The 22,291-nt window shown below is 33.6% G+C and overlaps 1 protein-coding gene across 1 annotated transcript; it reads right to left on the reverse strand.

The window, feature by feature from the left end:
- Window positions 1-1,269: 1,269 nt before the first annotated feature.
- On the reverse strand, window positions 1,270-20,377 carry LOC133792509 (protein argonaute MEL1-like). The gene is made up of 17 exons (XM_062230419.1): window positions 20,369-20,377; window positions 19,503-19,720; window positions 19,257-19,409; window positions 18,905-19,038; window positions 18,548-18,657; window positions 18,352-18,455; window positions 18,060-18,198; window positions 17,734-17,958; window positions 17,574-17,643; window positions 17,358-17,479; window positions 17,105-17,261; window positions 16,891-17,012; window positions 7,288-7,365; window positions 6,966-7,000; window positions 6,652-6,760; window positions 5,508-5,541; window positions 1,270-1,481 (listed from the first exon to the last, which is right to left on the reverse strand). Exons 1-17 carry the CDS (start codon window positions 20,375-20,377, stop codon window positions 1,270-1,272), a joined length of 2,031 nt encoding a protein of 676 aa, XP_062086403.1.
- Between the last annotated feature and the right edge of the window lie 1,914 nt (window positions 20,378-22,291).

A 22,291-nucleotide genomic window follows, 5' to 3' on the forward strand; every position in this document is an offset into this window, starting at 1 on the left:
GCTCCCCAGTCACTTGGGGGGCATATAAGGTACACCGATAGCAAAGCATACCAAGAGGTATGTAAACACACGAAAAAAATAAGTGAAAGCATGCTACGGTACTTAGAGTAATTTTCAAAATTTTATATTTTGAAAGATCAAGCCAAAGTACTATACTAGGTTCGGTCATGCGAACATATATTATAATAAAGAGAAAATATTCTTTTACATCGCGAACAGTACTGCTTATATGTAACTGTTCAAATAAAAGAAAAATGGCTGCCCTTGCAGCAATAAAAATAAATAGTCTTTACAATATGACCCGTGGGTCGTGTAGTTGAGATAAAAGAGAAAAAAATTCAAGGAGCTACAGGGCCTTGAGGGTCTTGAGGAGTGCCTTGGTCAGAGAAAGGGCCAGCTTCAGCATTTGCACCATCTATCCCCCCTGCCAGGGAGATCTCTGGAGAGGCAGGCACTTTGGCCTTTTCTTCTTCTTCTAGACAGATGGCACACTGCGTCATCAGAGTCCTCCTCAAGCGTTCGGACAGGTAGTTGAAGTTAGCCTCCTGGTTATGGTTCCAAAATTAGTAGAAGCAAAGATGAGTGGCCTCCTTGTATTTCTTCAAATCCTTGGCCCTGGGCTCCTCAAGCTCCTGCACTCGTTTTCCAAGCTCCTCCGCCTCCTGCCTGCTGGCAATCAGATCAAGCTTGAGCTGAAAAGATTCTTGATGGTTGAGCCTGGTGCTTTCCTTGAACTTTTCCTTGGTTTTTTTGGCCTTCCTCAAGGTTTCCTGGGTTGCCAGCAGCTCCTGGGTCAGATTGGCTTTGTCCTCGAGCAGTGTATCTTTCTCTTTGGACAACTCCTTTTTCTCCTCGAGTAGCTCGCCATTTTGTTTAGCAAGCTCGTTGTTTGCAACTTCGATTGCTTGCTTACTCTCGGCAAGCCTGGAATCAAAGTTCTTTCCCCAAGACACCAACGCCCCAATACGGCACTAGCCAGCAGTTGAGGTCAACTGTCCCTGAAGTCAGAGAGAATAAGATAAAGTAAGGACAAGGAATCGAAAATAAATGTTAAAGCAGCAGGAATTGACTTACGCTGACTATCTCGTTCAGCCCTCTATTGATGACTTGATCAGCCTCCATAGAAATAGTTTCAGTAATGGCTGCCTGGCTGCGTTTGTGCTTGGAGAGCTTGTATATCCTCTCCCTGGCAGATCTGACCATGAGGCTGGGCAGGGAGCCTTCGGGCTGAGTGTTCAATGCCTCCCTACTAGGAGCCTTAGGAGAAGGCTATTGGTCGGTGGGAGTGGAGGCCGACTGCTCGGAGGATGGTGGAGGTGGTGAGTTCTCCTTCGAGGGGGCAATGGCTGGAGGATCGTCAGTTCGAGCCTTCTTCGAGGGAGTCTTACTGCTCTCCTCTCGAGCCCTCTTACTATCTTTCTTTTGGCCAGAAGAGGCAGCAGCAGCCTTATAATGCTCAAAGACGTCCTCGGAGTCCATATCTACACAAAAGGAAACAACGTGAACAGTAAGACTAAATGGTCACGCAGGGCAAAAGAATGAAAGTAAAGTACTCGCACTACAACTATTGGTCGCTACATTATCTACTAAACTACCTACTGCTTGGAAGAAATCTGAACTTAAGGAGGGAGCATTCTTAAAGTTGTCGTCCCCATCAAATAGATGACAGGGAATTGGCAAATGGTTTAAAAACGAGATTAATATACCGTTATCATCCGACGAGTCGTCAGAGAGTTCGGTAGGCTCGGCAGCCTTTTGTTTTCCTTTTCCCTTACGAGCCAAGGGCCTCTCTGATCGGTGAGTGTCAGCAAGTTCCCTGATTGTAACCCCAGTTGGTCTCCTCCTCAAAGGAGACGCTTGGGGCTGCTGCTCGGGTTCCGTTTTGGTGTGGGCGTCTTCTTCCGAAGGCCTACTCGTCGTTGGTTGAGAATTCTAGAGGCTAGCCAACCTAAGGTTAGCCTCTGTAACTAAATTTTTGACACTCTTCTCAGCATCTGGCATGTTGGCTAAGAGTGTCGCCCTTGACTCCATCCCTGGAGTTGGGATTGGTTGTAACCATGGGCCTGAAACACATTGAAAATTCAAGACATTGTGGTAGAAAAACACCAAGTGAAGAAGCTAGCGACGTGAGAATTTTACCTTCTCGTGTGAAAGCCAAGTTGTCTGCAGCCAGGTCAGGCGTAAGAAAGTACTCCTAGTGGTACCTCCCCACGTTGGAGATATGGGTAGTGTCAGCCAGGAAAGTGCGCCCGTTTTCCTGATGGCAAAGATGGAAAAACCCCGTGCCTTCTTGGTTGGGGTTAGATTTAAGGTCAAATAGGAAGTTGACCTCATGTGGCGACGGGGCGGGCCAATTTTTCTGGCTGTACAGAATATAGAGTGCAGCAAGCATTCTATATCCATTCGTGGTGATTTGGAAGGGGGCAACCCTGAAGTAGTTGGCCACCCCCTGAAAGAATGAGTGAAGAGGCAAAGTGGCACTTGCCTCAATGTGAAACTGCGACCAAGCGCTATAAGCCCCACCAGGCAGGTTAGCCCTTTGGTCGAGGGAAGGTTTGACTAGGGTCACCCTTGTCAGTTTGTATTTATTTAAGTAGTTTGCGATCATCCTGATCTTCACTCTACTTTCTGGGACAACATGCCACTCGAAATCCAGCTGAGTAGCGTGTCAAGGATGGGCATACCTTTGGACATTGGTATCAGGAATATTTTCGCCTCGACCACTGGTCAAGGGAGCATCAGCAGTAGGCTGACAAGAGGTGTTGGGAGTTTCTCTTTTTCGAGCTTTGGTTTTGGTGTGAGCCATTTTTTGGGTTGAAATTGAAGAAGTATTTGGGTTAAGGCGAGAGAAAGGGATATCTGGTATCAAAGTAGAAGGATGTTCTTCGCCTTCGAGCAGCTGAGCTAGGAGATCGTCTTCAATGGGTCTTTCTCCTCCCCACGGGTCTTGCATATGAACTGCAAACAGACAAAGGAGGAGATAAGACACATAGCCTGGGAACTTATGTGGGAAGTTGGGATAACGTTGCTCGCGTCTATCGACCAGCAGGATTCTAACCAAACACTAAGTTTTATGCTAGCAGTTTGAAAAATGGATCAAAAATGAAAGTAAAAAGTTTTCTGAAAAGAAGCTTTTTCAACTCCTAAGGGGCGGGAAAAACCTAGTTTTTCTACTAGCCTAAAAATTGAATCTTTACGTCGATTTTACGCCCTAAATCTATGATCCTGACTATCAAACTAACTCCTAACTTATCTAAAGAAAAAATACACTACCCTATCAAGCATCAAACAGTTTATACAAAATCCTCACGAATTTCTACTCAAGAATGAAAAACATCTCAGAGCACAATGGCAGCATGCATGGCATCACAAAGAGTTTAGAAGATTAAGAAATTACCTGAGCGAAGGTTGAAGATTCAGAAAAATGAAAGCTTTGAGTTAGAAAGATCCTCAGCAGGGCATCTGAAATTTGCGAAATTCTGGGCTCAGGAATAAAGCTCTTGAGAGTTCTTGGCAGGAAATGGTGAGTAAAAGATTATAAGGGAGATGAGGAGGTTACTTATAGAAGCTGTAGTGTAGCAAAAAGTGGCAATCATGACTTTCCCTTTTTCAAAGCATGGGGGAGTGTATAAGCTGTCAGAATGGTTTCTTGAAAACTGAAAAGGCTTGATTAGACATAATTAGGTCACGGTTTTCAAAAACGCATGAGGGCTCTGACAGATTTCGTGGGGCATATGAACAGTTTTTTTTCCTAAAGTTTACTTATTGCTGGTCGCAATAATTAAACTTGGGGGGCAAATGTTATCCAAAGAACAGGCGTGGATGACGTGGCAGGCATTTTCAATACGTGGCTGACACCTGGCGGATTTCTTGTTCGACCATCGACCAGAGAGATTCCCATGGCGTAACATTTGAAATTTATATACGACCAGCTTGGTCGTGTGCTCGATATATTTGGAGAAAATCTTATGTAGTTATGATCATATCCGAGATTGTCTCCCTTGATTTCCTGAATATCCGACTAATTAGGAAAGAATATCTGTAACTGATTCATGTAATCTTCCTTGAGCCTATAAATAAAGAGAAATAGCTCAAGGAAGGGACTTTTGGCAAATTTTTTAGTTCATACTTTACAAGAGAATTAGAGCTATCATTGTATTAGTCATCTCTCTAAGGTTTGTGAAACTCGGAGAACCCTAGTTCTTTGATCACTCCTTTGAGATTCAATATTAATAATAGCTTAAGTGGACGTAGGTCATTACCAATTCTTGGGGCCGAACCACTATAGTTTACTGTGTTCTTTACTGTTTTTGTCATTAAATCTATTCCAACACATCCATCCACATCAAGCATTTGACTCCGTGTCAGTTGACCAAATCGAGGGTCAACACTTTGAGTGTCCAAAATGTATTATATATGTTAGATTTCTAAAATTTCAAAAGAAAATACAACAAAATAATTTTTTATTAATTACTCAAAAATATTATTTCAATATTTAGTCTACTCAGCTTAGAAAATCATATTACATGATAGTTTATACTATAATCAAATTCTATAATCACCAAATATTAAACAAGAAATGTATACAATGTTAGTGAAATAAATTTTTTATTCTAAAAACTTCAACTGCCAATGTTGTATAGTATTGCGCCAAAGAAATGCATCTCAATATAGACCTGCGCATTATAAAAAAGTTCTTTAATTAATAAAAAGTTTCTCCACTGGAAATAAAAAGTTATTAAATGTTGACCACTAGAAATAAAAAAAATAAGAGAGCTCCACACATAATTGATTAGTGTACATCTCTAGATCTACGGATAATGTATATCCAATTAATTTGGAGATCTATATAATAATTCAAACTTATAAATAAGTAGACAGAAAATTATATATATATGTAATAGATGCGAGAATTAAACTATCAGTATAGGTATTCATATAGTCAAGCAGCAAACAATTTCTTGTTAGATAGTACTATTTCATAAAATGTTATCCATCCAGTACATAGAGGTATTTCAAAACAGTAGCAAACTATACCAAAATCAGCAACAAAATAGACTATAAATCTACCATATTAATCCATTCAACTTAGTTAAAAAAATAGACCATAAATCAATCATATTAATCTATTTAAACCAGTTGCAAAATGCAAAACAAAACTAAGTATAAACAAATCTACAGAAAATCAGACAACATATGCCCTAATTTACTAGCCTAGTCATTTGTCACAATAAACACCAACAAGTCAAACAAATCAAACAACACATAGGTTTTCATCCATATATCATTGCAGTACACAAAATTCTCAGAACTTACTTCACTAAGACATGCAAGTTTTCAACCTTTCGTTATCACCGCAACACACATAATTCCCAGAACCTACTTCACTACGGATGAATATCTAAGATATTCAAACTCCACTAAAATTATACAATTATTGAAAATTATAAAAGATTGAATTTTTTTAAAAATAAATCAAATACAACATACCTTTTGCAATTAGCTACCAATCCAATGCTTTAAGACCATCAAAATTTTAACCTAAACATTATTATCAATATTATAAAAAAAGTAAAAAAGCCAGATGTTGACATTTAACCTTAAAAATTTCACATAAGTATAATTTAAATAATAAATCATGTTGCACCACAGCACCAAAAACCAAGTTATGTGTTCAATCAACTTATTCTACCCACTAATATTTGCTCTTGATCAATCAAAGTACCTCACAAAATGTCCAAACCACACACAAATCACTCTTGTAATCTTTGTTACAACATTGAAATTTATAGATCCATTCATATTAACAAGTGAGCCAAAATATAGATATTTATCAATCTAAGCATAAAAAATGTCTTGAAACATATTTGGATAAGTTTGGAATCTTATTTCTCATTAATACACACAATACAAAACAGAAGTCATTTTAACCTTCTAATTTTTTTTAATAAAACAACCATACAAAAAGGTTGATACAATAATTATAAGAGTCACCATCAATTTAATATACAATTGCCAACTGATTTTTTTTATATATGAAACAACAAGACATAGAAATTATCATTATTTTATTCAATATGGTGTATTAGTATATTATAGGGATTAGTATATAATCAATTACTCAATAGTGACTCACAAATTATTAACCAAATTATTTCATATTATCTCAAACTAAGTCTAAGAATGCATAACTTGGCATAATATCATAAAAACCTCAAAAGTCATGAAAATCAAATTAAGAGCAAAAGCAAATATCGTGGATAGAAATATAAGAAGCAAAATATCGACTCTATATAATACAATTAAAAGACTTAACAATAATCAACTCATTTATTCTTTTTTTTTTTTCTTTAATATATTTTAACCCCATCTAATCTTATCCAATACCATATCCAAAATGTTTAGAAATTAGTAGAAACACTTTCAATTCAAGTCTTTATATTTTCGTTTATAGTCTATATTCTCTGCTCGCTCATCTTAGTTTCAATGAGTCCAAACAACCCCTTATAGTATAATCTCAAAGTGATGATAACAGGACTTGTTTTTTGAAATTCCGTTTTATGGTTAAAACTACCAATGAAAGTGGAAAATTACGGTGAGCAATTAACGCAGAAGAAATGGAAGTAGAAGGCAAGGAGACCAAATATGTACCTTGGCTGCGTAAATTTCAAGATCATCAACTACTATCTGAGTTGATAGGGGCCTAAGCATAAAAATGAAGAATAAATCTGATTTTTCAAAAGCCACATTGTGAACATGCCTGGAATGGAAAGATAATACACAACTAATTCAGCATAAAATTATTAGAAAGGATACTCATGAACTAAAAATGTGGAATCTTATGGACATATTGAATAGAATACATTTAAAACAAAAATGGTATTTACTTCTTAGATACTAATGGTTACTAGTGGCTAATGCTTCAATAAACAAGGAAAGTTTAAAATATAGCATTTTGTCAATACCTGAATGCTATGTCTTCAATGAACTCTGTGTCGATCTGCAATGAAAACAATTACAACTTTTCTCAATGGAATAACCTGGTAAGATGTTGTAATTCATAAACGATTATCTTGATAAACAAAATTTTATTTTACTTGTGGAATAGAACAAGGAAATATATTTTATATATATTATTACCCCAGTTTCGTCCTCAACTTCTCTCACAGCTCCTGTAAAGATCTTCTCTCACTGATACAAAAGCAATAATTAATGAAGAATTAATAAAACATTCAAAATGGAAATTTAGAAGGTTTTGATGGTAATCTAAGAAAATTGCTACCATACCTCTAGAATGAATACAGTAGGTATTTTCCATAGACCAATGAATGCAGGATCACAATGTTTCTCTTGTACTACAAGAACCTGTAGTTAGCTTGAGACACTTTAGCATCACGTTTCAGACAATGAGACAAAGGACTTTAACATGGACGACTTTAGTATGGGAAAATAGAACACTAAGGTTAATTGCAAAGACAACCTAAATGACTAAGGTCAAATGACTCAAATGCCAAAATTAAGCCAAAATAATTCACATTCACAACAATTGGAACAAACTCAAATAGTTCAACTGGTACCTTAAGCCAAACTCCTTTGTCTCATTGAAGACTTTTATCAAACATATGGCAACCACTCTCAGTTTTTTCTTTATATGTATAAATATACACAAGTGTGAGAAAGAGTGTAGAATAAACACTTTGTTCATGTGTCTATACGAACAACACTACAGACCAATACACTACAAAATTTTTAGTTTATTTGATTAGAGAAAAAGAAGCGCGCATACCTATCGAGCCTCTGAGTCGTCCAGCCCCAATGAGCGACCAAGCCTCGGTGTCGTCCAGCCCCAATGAGCCCCCAAGCCTCCACGTCCTGCCCAACCCCTGCGCCGTCGAGCCCAGCACCCGAGCCACCAGTTGTTACTGTCAAGCCCAGCCCTGAGCCACCAGTCGTTGCTGTCGAGCCCAGCCCCGAGCCCCCTTGCGCCGAACAGCCCGACCCCGACCCCCTTGCCGCCGTCGACCACCATTCCCCGAGCCCTTGTCGTTGTCGTTTGGGCCTAGCAAAAAGCATGCGAGAGAGAGAGGGAGAAAGGAAAGTATAAGGATCGGGTAGGGAGAAATGGATTTGGCACTTATATGTATATTTTTTTTATTTTATAAATAAAAATCATATTATATTATTTAGATAAAATAATGTGATTATAAAACTCCAAATTTTATACTCCTAATACTATAAAAAATAATTTTAAAAATCACAACTATACAAATTATAATAATTGTTATTTGAAACTTAAATTGCTATTTAATTTAAATACTAGGTAAAAGTGCACTTTAGTTAACTTTATTTTAAAAATATATTAATTAATTTTCATTAATATTTTTTTAATTTTCTTATAAATTTTAAATAAATAAACAATGCCATATATTATAAAAATTATAACTAGTAAATTTATATATTAAAATTATTTTCCAATCAATAAAAAAATTTATTTTTAACTAATACTAATTTTATAAATATGTTAAACAATAAGTGGTTTTATGCTCTTTTACTTAGCAATTTTAAGGACTTGCTTTGGGAATCCTTAATATTTTTTTAGGACTCGCAAAGCAAGTCCTTGAAAGTTACCATTCCTAATTTTTCAGCTCAGGTGTTTTCAGGACTCGCAAAGCGAGTCCTAAAAGAGTATTAAGGACTCCCAAAGAAAGTCCTTAAAATTGTTAAGTAAAACACTCATTTTTTAGCCCAGATATTTTAGGACTCGCTTATTTTTTTAGGACACTCATTGCGAGTCCTGAATTGTATTTTTTCAGGACTCTCAATGAGTGTCCTAAACACTCCATAAATATTTTTAAGGACTTGCATTTATGTGCGTGTCCTAAAAAAGTGTCCTGTAAAGGGTATTTTGTAGTAGTGTTTTCTCTTCTTCTTCTTCTTCTTTTGTTTATTTGTATTTTTAGTTATAGAGTTATAACACTTTATTTAATCAATCCTTGTCTATTGTAATATTTTTGCATATAGTTGTAATTTTCTTACCATTTCCATTGAGACAAATACTATTTTCCTAACAGTTATATTATCATTGACGTATTCCATTCTTCGCTTTACTTGAAACATGATAGTGTCATACTTGCAATTTCCTATGATGCATCTCATCCATTAAATATATTCATTCACAACAAATATCTTTCAGGGAGCTTACATCCACTCATCTCCATCGTTTACATCATCTATATGAACCCTTAAGATCCCACTAATCTCATCGAGAAGTTTCTTTTGAGAAGTCCTAATTACTAGAGGCATACTTTCTACATAGAAATTACAAAACTACAAAATTAAAAAGTAGGAAAGAATATAGATAACATTTAGAGCAAGTACTTACAACGTGGTGAGGTGATATTTTCCCATCTTTAGCGTGTATGGGGAGCGTCCTTGGAAACACGGATGACCGTCTCTGATACCATTTGTAAAACGCCCTAAACTACTTTGTAAAACATCTCCATACTCATAGAATTATAGAAGATAAGCAACTTAACATATGAAAATCCAGTGGGGTCTTACTAAAACATGCAAGTAGGGCCCAATAGTTTAAAATAAAAATGAGAGTATTTATGCAACGTTTAAAATAAATAAAGTTTAAGTCACACTGATAGCTTTTAAAATTTAAGTCAATAACATCATTCTTTAATTTTTGGTGTTTAAGTTGATTGTTTTGTTCGCCCATAGGATACCCCCTCGCCATACGCACTCTGACATCGGAACTCCTCACATCACAACATGTGCCAAAGAGAAACCCTATTTATTACTTGAAAAGGGAAAGTAAGTGGGTGAGCTAAAAGCTCAATAAGGAAGTACAAACGACATACAAAGAAAAATACAACAAAAGCATAATCATATCGTAAGTCTCATATAACATCATATCCATACATCGTCATACATCATACTTAAACGTCATCATCATACATCGTACATAAACATTATCATCATTCATCGTTATTATACATCATACATCATCAGCATATTCAAACATCATCATCACATCATACATCATTAGCATATTCAAGCATCAACATAATAGACATCATCATCACATCCTTGTGAACATGACCCCTCTCTTATCCATGTTATATCTTGAGTTAAACAGGAGGATCTGGTCCTTGAATAACCTCGGCATGTCAGTCCTATGAGTTACGTCCTTATATCCTTATTAACTTGGGTTACATCTTTATATCCTTAGTAAACCCTTTTTTGTGTCGCGTTTAACACTCTAACAACCATTCACTAATTCATACAACATACAAAACAAATGCAATCCAGTCATATCAACACAAAGGGAAATACTTGATTTATCAAATTCATCACATCATCTCAAAATAACATTTCATACTTCATATCTCATGGTACTTCATCACACATAGCATATATCCTCATACAAACCAATCTTACCGTTTCATAGCATAATTATAAAGATTCTATCTAACTTCCTTACCTCAGGTCCGAGCAAAGCAAAAATGGAACAAACTTCACAACGGGCCTATAATCATAATCAAATAGTACTCTTTAGCATCACATGAGATTTCTTGTGCCCAACACATATACCCCATGTGTGCATAGGCCATGCACACATGGTGCAACTTATACATAATTTCCCAAACATGCACATTTTTAACATAGAACCACAAAATAATAATGTCAATTCTACTTATTATTCATGCATGGTTTCCAAGTAAAAATTATATGGTTGAATAATAGGCATATACTTAAACGTAAAAGTGCATTTGCATGCAACATGTATATGTGGGAGCGTTGTTAAAAAGTGACGTTAAAAACGATAATTCCTACATACTTATTTCTTACTTTTTCAAATAAAATTCAACAACATGGTTTCTTTACTATTATTTGTTTATTTAGATCTAAAAGTTTGATTAAATCATTTAATACATTATTTTTACTTCATAAAAATATTTCATTTATCTTTTTCTTAATTCCCCATAAAATAATCGTTCCATTTATTCTTTTAAATTGCATAGAAAAATAACATAACATTTAATTATTTAGAAATACTCATTAAATTTCTTATTTCCTTTAGAAAAATAAAGCCTTTCTAAATTAATAAAAATTACAAGATTAAAATGATAATTCATAATTTTAAAGTGCGGGAAAAATATATTTTCACTTATATTATTTAAGGCTTGAATTATGTAGGTGAAAGATCCTTTAATTTGAAACAAAATAATTATTTTAACTTATTAGCATAAACTTTTTGCAGCTCTTTATTTTGTTTAAAAATTATAAGTGAATTTAAACCAAAATATTTTCCTCATTTAAATAAATAAACTACACTTTAATAATAATGTCACTACAAGAAAAAATGCTTTTAATAACACCCAAAATGTGTTATCAAAACATACGATAACACTTTCTGATGTGTTAAGACCGACTATGTTATCGTAGGTCAGGGTACTTTACATAACACTTTATCAGTGTTATACAGATGTGTTATTGTACTGTCAACGATAACACAATTTCTGTGTTTTTTTAATATATAGATAAGTGTTGAATTATGCTATTTATAGTCGATTATATAACACTTTTTTTGTGTTATACTACACTTTAGTATAATATTTTTTTTTGTGTTATACTACACTTTAGTATAGCACATTATTTGTGTTATATAATGAAGTTTGCATAACACAATTCTTTGCATAAAAAGTGTTATTGTAATAGATATTATAACACAATTTTCGTATTATTGTTATATTTAGATATGTTTAAATTCTCATTATATATTTTATTTATATAACACTAATTTATTCTATTATATTTTAATTTTTTTATATAATTAAAATTAGCTTTCTAATATATACTGGCATCATCAAATGAACTTGATTTTCAAATAACAAATAGTAAAAACATTCAACATTATATTAACAATCCAAAAATTAGTTTAAAACATTCAACACTGTCATCAATAACAAAATGTTCTTAAAGTATTCAAATAGTCTTAAATATTCAACATATTGAAAAGTTACTACTTTTAGCACAAACTATTCTACAGCTGCTCTTCTTCTAATTTGGAGATCTTGCTATTACACATATTAACAACAGTTAGCTTCGACCCTGTTACGCCTCTTCCGTGTTCGATTAAACAACCAGATTTTAGGTTACCAAACAATTTTGTCAAGGCATCCTCATGAGCGTTGTCTGTAGTTCCAGATTTTGGGTCTTCAAGGAGAATCTCATTCAATGAACCCTGCATATAAATTAGTATAACTAATGTATGCATTATGAGCATAAATTCATCCTCCATTTATTCTGAAATCGTAACCTTTTCTCAACTACATGTCATATAACCACACAAAAAATAAGCATAATAGACAAAATAAGGGAAAAAATTAGAAACTCTAGAGTAGTCCCAGGTTTGCTTCTCATTGTTCATCTTCTCATATCTTAAATAAATTCAATATATTTTTTTCGTGATAGTGAATTGAATATCTTACCAAACACAAGATCGTATAAATACTGAATTTTGTTTTGCTGTGTTTTCACTTGATATAGGATTTAGGCTGTAATTTTTTTTTAAATATATAGAATGTATGCTCTTTCAACCTATTGTCTTTGAATATGAAAGCAAACTTTGATTTGGTGTTGGTGTTCTACTCTCCGTTTGTGTGTTGTGTCTTATTTGTCAATTTTTTTGTTTTATTTGTTGTATTGGCCTTTACTATAATTTTGTTAAGTTTGCTAGCTGCTTGTCCAATTTTTGGCCATTGTGTTTCCAAGGGCTCTATAGTGACTTTACTAATTGGTTTAATTTCTACAATAGAGATTGAGCTCCCTGTGTTATAATCTTTCTGAAAATGACAAGAGTATATATATTAATTACCGCCTTTTTCGTGAGGTTTTTGGGATTTAATTGTTGCTCTGTCTGCCCTAATATTTATATCTACTATCTATAACTAAAATAGAGGGATTTGAGAAGTGAAAATCCAACAGCGTAAAAGACTTGGTAATTTATCCCTTTGTGGATGGAGCTTATGATTCAACATTTGGAAAACCATTTTAATTTCTAGTCTTTACACTCGGTCATGTTTTTGGATTGTTTAAAATATCAAAAAGTATGAAAATGGATCAGCACCTTGTTATCCTTTTTCGTAAAAAAAAAATGAAAGCATATTGGAGAACTTTTTCTATGGTTGTCCTTTTATTAGTGTGATGTGTCAAGGCATGAATCTCAAATAACACAACACTCAACTCACACTCTAAGGGATTTGAACTAGGAAACTTGCCCACATGGATAGAATTTTTTTTAAATAAAGTGTGTGCTAACAAAATTGTTGTTGAAGGTTACAACTCTGGCCAAGGTTACAACTCTGTTGTGCTTGATCCTATCCTATGAAATAAGGGTGCTATTTTTAGTTTCTATGATTGTTAGGCTTACTAAGTCATTGATAAAGTGTACATTGAACATATTTTAGACAAGCATTGACTGTTTTCTATGGATTCTAGATTAAAAAAAAACTTCTAAATTCTAGTAAAATCTTTTATCGATCATGCCATTATTTTGTGAAGAATCTTTTTTTGAGTTTACTTTTGTTTGTGATGGCTAAGAGGAGAGACCTTTATATAGCATTGTGAGTTATATTGCACTCATTTTAAATAAAAGTTGAAAAGGGAACATCCTCAATTATTAAGTTGATATTTAAATAATGAATAAGAAAGTACAATGGTGTGGAGTATATACGTTGTAGGTATTGGCTGATGTTATATTGCACTAAGAATTAGTTAATAAAAAAAAATTGGACAAACATTAAATAATAACCCAATTTCTATTCAGAAACACTTGGAAAATTAACAGGTCTAGTTTTTGTCATTATCTGATATATGATTCGTATGAGATAAGTAAGGGAAACTGTAGGTGTTACTCTTTCAATGTAAATAGAGAAGTTGGATTCTATTTCTCAATAAAACGAGAATCTGAGGTGGTAGTGAACATCCAACATAGAAATTTGACATCTTGGAGACCAAGAAAAGACTATTATGGTTACATCAGGTATATTATTCTTTTTTATTTAATTTTATTATGTTTGTTACTCAAGCTTTTGTTCTTGTACACATCGTAACTATATAAAGTGAAGTTACGTTGAGATGTTATTGTTAGATAATGTACATGGATTTATACTGAAGTGACTTAGAAATTTTAGTACTTTTTATTTGATGCTATTGCTATGCAGTTTAGAAAGACAAGTACAACTCCTATTTTGGAATAGAGAATAGAATGTACTTCTTTTCAAGTAATCCCATTCTTTGAATGCTAGATTGAAGCATTTGAAACTGGCACCAATTTAAATAATCAATTAAGCTCATTTATCAAAGGAAAGAATGATAGGACTCTAGTTGGCTAGGAGTGAATTGTTAGTATGGACATATGGCACTCTAATGGGAGGGGAGCATTGTTAGCACTAGGTTTGGGGCAGTTTAAAAGGGTACGTATAGCCAACCTAGTCGGGTAGAGGAATGAGGAATTGAGTGAGTAGAATTATACTTATACACTTAGATCTTTCTCTTTCTATTTCAATAACACAATCTCTAATTGCTATTCTTATAGATTTTACTACTAGGATATTTGACAATGCAGATAGTTTGAAGGTGTTGAGGAATTTTTGCTCTTCTTCTAGTGGGGGCTCTCTGTAGGAAGCTGCTCTTAGGCATGGCCTTTTTTTTATAAGTATTAACAATGCTAGTTTTCCAATAATTTCAAGTGCATGGCCTTCCTTATATCTTATTAGTACTCAAAGTACTCTCTCTTTCTGTGTTTAGTTATTGGGTTTTCAATATCAAGGAGTGGAGGTTCTATTTTTGGTTGGTATTCTTGTAGTGGTATTTTCAATTATTGACTGTTCTTTGACATTAAGTGATCTACATATATAAAATTGATTGGAAATGAAAGCTACCTTAACAAGCATATATACAAACAACACACATATTTTCTTTCTTATCTCGCCACAGCACACAAATTTCTCAGATCCTACTTCACTAAGACACATAAGGTCTCAACCTTCCGTTATCACCGCAGGACACAATAATAATCTCAGAACCTACTTCACTATGGATGAATATTTAAGATATTCAAACTCCTCTAATATTTCAATAATATAAAACCAAGGTAAAAGGAATACCTCTTGCAAACAAAAATAAGAGTCTCCCGTAAAAAATTACTTGCACACCAAGTATCTTGCCTCTTCTTTTGAAGGCAGCCAACTAGAAAAGTTTCAACTAAAGAGAAAAAAAAACTCAGCATTAAATAAATAAAATTAAATAGGCAAAGACAATATATAGCAAAAATTTATTAGAATAACATCAGATAAAGAAACGAAATAGAGATGGAGTTAAATCTTCTTATTTGGCTACAATGAAATTATAAAGAAAAAGACAGTGATGTAAAAATTTTAATGACATGAAAAAGAATAAAATTTGAATTTATTTGAACATAAAACAAATTGGAAATTAATTTATTTTGAAAATTTAGTTATGACAGTTGGTGCTTGGGCCTTGGAGGGGATTTCAGTCACTTACATCACATGTATATATAAGGCTCGTCTTCTATCATTTAATCCAATTCAGTTTTTACATACATTGTAATATTGGGAGTGAGTTTTAGAGAGCCTAGATATATCTTGTACTACTGTTATGAGAGAAGCTTGGAGCTAGACTCCATTGTTGTACAGATTGAAACTTAGAATCATTAAAGAGATTGTCAAGCCCTTGGGGCTGGTTTTGGCCGTGGAGTAGAGTGGTGTCTAGCCAACACTCATTCGAACCATGTATGTGTTTCTGTTTGTGTTCCTCTTTATGTTTCATTTTTGTTTTGATTTGATTCCTTGATTAAACCAGTTTTGTCTTTAAGATTGATTATTAATCAATTGTTTTCTGGTTTATGGTGTGTTTATGTTCTTGTTTTGAGGTTGTGTTTACAACAATATATATAATAAGCCTTGTCTATTTCCATATGAAATAATACATGGGGCTGTAGCATATTAGGAGAGATGTATCTATATATGTAAGAATTTTTTTAATGATATGAACAATCTTATATTTACAAAATAAAATATTAAGAAAAATCAATATAGTGTATCTCTAGCTATTGATCTTGATAATTTCAAACTAAGAAAGCATATTAAAAGAGATGTATCTATGAGAAGGTACTTATAATAATGTTTGATTTTCACTACAATTTATCAAATATATATCATCATTAGTTCAACGCCTATGGAGTTTGACTACTAAAATGTCATGTACTAAATATCAAGTTATCAGCTGCACTACTATAGCTCTATCAATAATAATTAATTTCAGTTTCCTTTTAGGACTGTATTATTATTATTATTTAATTCATTTTCATTTATACAAGTGCCAAGTACTACACTTTTATATAACATATATTTAAATATTTGTATAATGGAGACATTGTAATGACCAAATATCTATTAGGACCCAACATCTAGTTTTTGTTTGGTAAGGATGGACCCAACTATCTCTCTCTTTCACCTATACCAGCCAAATAAGTTTTACTAAGGAAGGAAAATAATGGACCAAAAAGAAAGAAAGAATAAAGAAAAATAAAAGTGGCAGATTTATAAGTTGAATATTGGATTGGTGCTTTGATGATTTTTATTTTTCTTGGTTGAATGAAAACATGGGCTCTTTTTCTCAGACATTGGTCATGATTTTCATAATAATCATTTTCATGCTTTTTACATTAAACAGTTGCACTGAAACACACAATGCTGATGATGTTGCTACTTTGTCAAATGCCTATGCACCTGAGAACTTAAACGTTCATCATCAAATAATAAATAATAAATCAAAGCAGAATTCAGGTAAATGAACCTTGCTATTAATCTTCAGGGATAGATTCTCCAAATACTGTCTGTTGAGCTTCACTGCCTGTTTAGGCTCACAGCATTGTGAAACAATTCCAAGCTCAGTTTCACAAATTCGTTTAATCATCCCTGGAACAGGCATGTAACGTTTTTTAGCTAAAACAAAATGTTATAATAGCATTTCAAACTTCATAGTTACAAGTCTTGGCCAAGTAGCTCACCATATGAACCACCAGAATCAGGCAAGATAACTATTAACAACTGTAGATGTTTGTTGATAAGTATCTTCTTGCATTGCTCATGAACAGATCTCAAAGCCCTCTCAATTTGGTTAGCTGGCCAAGCGCTGCAGGGAATTACTGGTCTAGTTTGGAAGGCCTTCCAAGTATCCAAAATGATAAAAAATGTCAATTATAAACAGTCAATGCAATGTCACAGTAAAAGAGATAAGACAGAAAGATCCGGTAACCATACCATTCCCCTATTGAGGCAAGTACTGACCAATTCTGAACAAAAGCGATCATGAATATCTGAATTGATACGCGAGAAGTTCACACATGTCCAAAACTCAACTTGGCCTCCATTGATCATTTTTTATCATAACCCAAAATAAAAAAAAATAAGTCAATGAATCATACCTCTTCACATATATCATAACAAAATGGAGTTATAAAGATCATTTACTTACTTTATTGGACATATTCCATTGCCCAAATCGAGGATGCTCAGTAGCCTCCCTCCCAGTACCTCTGTATAAAAGCTTCATGAAGAAAAATAATAGAATTAGTTCCAATTGAAAGAGTAGAACTCACTCGTCAAACGCAAAAGCAAGCACATATTAGAAAAATACCACTGGTGGAGGCAAAACTCGAGCATCAACCATTGTCGAATTGTTTGCAACACTAATTCCAAAATCCTGGACAAGTTCCTGATCACTGTATTTGTTCTGCTTAACAATTCGCCAAATGCTTTCTTCCCTGCCGTTTGGTCTTTGACAGGTTGCCTTCAATAGATTGGTTACTTGCATTTCATTGAGTTTCTTAGAGTACCTTTGCCCCTCAACAATTGTACAAACCTATAACAAATACAACATTTTGAAATATAATCATGAAAATAGCTGTTGTCCAATAGAACTTAGCACGCAAAAAAAAATGTTATTGAAACTATGATGGGAACCTCCATGGGTAAGTAAATAGGCCTTGCTGCATTTCCTACTTGCAGAGCAGGCCATGTCACATATTTGAGTTTGATTTTGTACTTGTCTTGAAAGTAAGCAGCAACTGAAATCAGTGTCATCTTATCATCAAGAGTAAACCTAAAATAAAATATAAACATGTTTGTAAAACAATTTGAAAGTACAGGTAGAGAAGTTTAAATACCACCAAGAAAAATCTTCCCAAATTATTAAAATCAAATAGCACCACATACCAACATGGAATAGTTAAGGTCATGACATATGCACACTCACATTAATTTGTTTAGTGGCTCTGTCGATATCCCAGTAATCTTATAAGTCCTTGTATTCTGCAAATGATTGCATGCTACTTTAACCCCTTTCAAAATTTTCTTTAGCTGTAGCAGTAAAAATAGATATAAATTTCTTTTAATAAGGTTAATAATAGATAAGAAAATCACTGATATCCAACTTAGTAATATGCAAGAACCTGGAGTCGGACTTGATCATGCAATGGCCTTAGATCGTCTCTCACATTAAAGTTTTTGAAAACGAAATCAAATACCCTTATAGTTTCATAAAAAGCCCTTGTTGAAACATCTACAACAATTGGATAAGGTAGTTCAGAAAAAGAAACGTCAGTCCACTTGGTAAAAACCATCTAGATAACAAAAATTGTTGTAGGGCATCACATAACATCTTCCATATTAGATTTTAGCATCTTACTAGATTATGTGTGAATCGACATTAAATTGCACAAACGACGACCTTACGCCATCAGGTGGTGCACCATATGGTGCCTTGTAATAATATAAGCATAAAAGAGTAAACTAGCTAAAGGCAATACCAATGTTAAGAAAAAGCCCTAGTTGAATTGGCCTCAAACTTTGATAGTACCCTTTCCAATAGATTATGCCATTTGCAAGCTCACCAGGATGCCCCAGTGTGCGGTGAAAAAACGACCTCCCAACAACAGTATACCTACAGTTAAAGATACACATACACTCAAGCCATCGACTAAAAAATACTCAGCACTTTTAACAACATACAGAGTACATTATTATCAAGTTACATAACATATACAAACCAAAATAAACTACCAGGCACTGAATTTTCAGATGAAAAAAAATAGTAAAGCAGTAAGAAAATTTATAAAGAATGGCATTTTGTTCTAAAGCCTGAAGGCAGTATTGAATTACTTATCCGATGGATCTCCTCTGAGAGCAACATCCAGTGCTTGAATTGTCTCTTGAGGAGCATCAAGTTGCCTGCTCTGTAAAAACTGTCGCAGATGATGTAAGTCTGGCTTCGAAGCAAACTTGATGGTCACCTTAAATTCACGTTCCCTATGGCTAATTAAGGGAAAAAATATCAAATCAGAACAGAGTACATAAAAATGAAAATAGTATTACTCAAAATGTCAAACTTAATGTAGTATATAATACCTCCTGGTACTAGAGCTTCCAGTTTCTCTATCATTGTCAGACAACTTTATAATAAATTCTTTGGAGGAAAATGGCAACTCCCTAGCAGTGTAGATAGACTTCCCGCCATCATAAGCAACTCTCAGATTAGCCAAATGAGAGGCACGGTAGAGAGTATCCAGCTGTTTGATAATGTCACGGTTTACCTTCTTTGCTGTTACTTCAGGACTTATCGATACCTATAAATATATTTAGTAAATATAATTAGCTTTAGGGATCTGAAAACGACAATGAATAAATGACAAGTTGCCTTCTTTGATGTTACTTCAAGACTTATCATTTTACTCATATATCTCACTGAAGCATTCCATAAAACAGTTATTATGCATAGGTTTAGCAAAGCTTATTTTTATATAACAAGACCAATTTAAGCAGTCAAACTAAACAAAATTTACAGATAAATTGACACAAACATCAAATAACACAAATACACTCTATACATACAAGTTTAGCCTACATACAAACATTCATTTATATTCCAAAACACACCATATTTAAACATAGAAACAAAGATCACTATTATCATGGTTGCAATAATAAAATTAACAAAGAGAACATTAATGATGAATCATTGATCAGTCATGAAAAAACAGAAAGAGAAATTGAAAGAAAAATGGAACTTAAAGTGAGGATTAGGGTTATAGTTGTAGAAATAGATGAGTGAAGATGGATAAATAAAGATAAAGATGTACATACCCATGCCAATGAGAGCTTGAAATTGAGATAGTGATTGCCAGAAATTGAGGAGCAATGGGAGAAATGTGAGAGAGAGATGGAGATGTCGAGAAATGGGAGAGAGAGACCAAACGTAAGATTCTCAGATCTACCAACGCCATTGTTGACTGTGTACAGAGCTTTCTCTTACTCTTTCTCTTTTCTCTTCTTCTTTCTCAACAACCCTAAATAACCAAATACCTTCTGGCTTTATGCGCCTCTTGGAAACTGGCACAAGCCGCCGCTACCAGTCCTCAAACCAGTCCTCATCCCCCATCATCAAGTCCCCTAACCTCAAAACCCCTTTTGGGGACCCAAAAGAGTCCAGCTTGGCTTGCTCTGTGGAGAGGCGCAGATGGGTGCGAAGAAGAAAACGAGAGAGTTATAGGCGGGCTAGGAAAAAAGGGGAAAAAAATATAACAAGTTATGGGCGGGCTCCAAAATAAATTAGCGCCATTTTTTTATTTTACCACATATATGTATATAATAATACTTTTCAGGAGTATTATATTTTTGTGTTATGCTAAGGGGTATTTGGTGTAGTGTGTGAAAATTCATGATTATATTTTAAAAATAATATCATATTTACATATACATAACTTAGGACATAATTTATTTGATATACTCACATTATTTATCTCATTTAAAAGACATTTCTTAATTTTAATAAAAAATTCTAGCTACTAATATTTCATTCAAAATCACAAACTTATATAAAAATCACATTTTTTTCTTCACAAAAATCAGCATGTGTTAATTTGATAAAACTCAAATTAAATGTTAAATAAAATGCCCTTCTATTTACATAAAAATCAAACTATCATTAGAGACATCACAAGAGCATTTAAAACATTGTTTATGCAGTGCAACAATTTTTTTTAGTGATTAAATTTGTGTTTTATTTTATTTAATTGTTAAGTGGTGTGAATTAATTTATTTTTAAAATGTGATTATTTGAGTTTTGGTTGAATGCACTAATGTGCATGGTAGGTATTGTTGCACCCTAGTTATTAAGTGTGTGCATGTGGAGGGTTGCATGATGCACATGTGTAGAATTTTCTACACACATTGTAGTTTCCTTTTATTAGAATATTTATTAAATTAATTAAAAATAAATAAATAAAAGGAAGGGGAAACAAGAGCTCGGACGTGTGAGCCTAAATGGGAAAGGAGGATTGCAATTCCTATTTTATTTAGGTCAATTCTAGTTAAAAATGGAAGAGATGTTGTCATCTTTATTCCATACCATTTTAAAATAAAATAAATTATATAAGAATTAAGAGAAAATAATTAGGAATAGGAAACTCACCATTTGGTGTATTAGGTTATTTTGGGCCACTTTAGAATAAAAGAGGAAGAGAGAAAAATAGAGAGCATTATGCTCTTGGTGGCTGTCGAAACTAGAGAGAAGAGGAGAGAGAGAGAGAGAGTGGCGAGCTAGAGAGAGAAAGGGAGAGAGTGGCTGCCATTTTCTAGAGAGAAGGAGGAAAGAAAGAAGAGAAGGAGGAGAAAGGAAAAAGGATTTCAAAGCTCTAGGTATGTGTTCATCTATGGTTTTTTTTTTTAAAACCCTTGGTTAAGAATATTTCTCTTCTTAAATCTTAGAATAGTGGTGTTTTTCTTTCTTTGGCTCTATGGTGTTCGAAACCCCTAGGACTTATTTGAGCAAGGAGGTGGTTCTAGTTGGGCTCTTGATTTCTATCAAGACAAGTATTGGATTTCCCCCCTTCAATTTATTGGTTAATGTTATTTTATGTTGTTATTTGGAGAGATCATGGCTGAAATTGAGATTGTGTTTTGGGTAGGATACTATGTTGTGTTGATTGATCATTTTAATAGTTATGATTCTTCTCTATTTTAATTATGAAAAATGGTGAATTTATTTTACTTGTGAATTTTAAGTGAATCAAATAGTGGCTGAATGTTTATTAAAATAGTTATTGGATTATCACTTATGAATTAATTCTATTTAAAAATTAAGTATTAAAAATAATAAAAGTAAAAATGTATTTTTCCACATTTAAAAATTGTACTTT

This window comes from Humulus lupulus, chromosome 7 (assembly GCF_963169125.1).
Source record: "Humulus lupulus chromosome 7, drHumLupu1.1, whole genome shotgun sequence".
In the NCBI taxonomy this organism is placed as follows: domain Eukaryota; kingdom Viridiplantae; phylum Streptophyta; class Magnoliopsida; order Rosales; family Cannabaceae; genus Humulus; species Humulus lupulus.

Excerpts from the sequence above, each read along its gene's own strand:
- LOC133792509 (XM_062230419.1), bottom strand. Across the intron at positions 18,199-18,351 it reads GAGCCACTAAACAAATTAAT|GTTTACTCTTGATGATAAGA; the intron begins GTGAGTGTGCAT and ends ATTTTATTTTAG. Across the intron at positions 5,542-6,651 it reads TTGAAATTTACGCAGCCAAG|GTTAAAATTTTGATGGTCTT; the intron begins GTACATATTTGG and ends AATAATGTTTAG.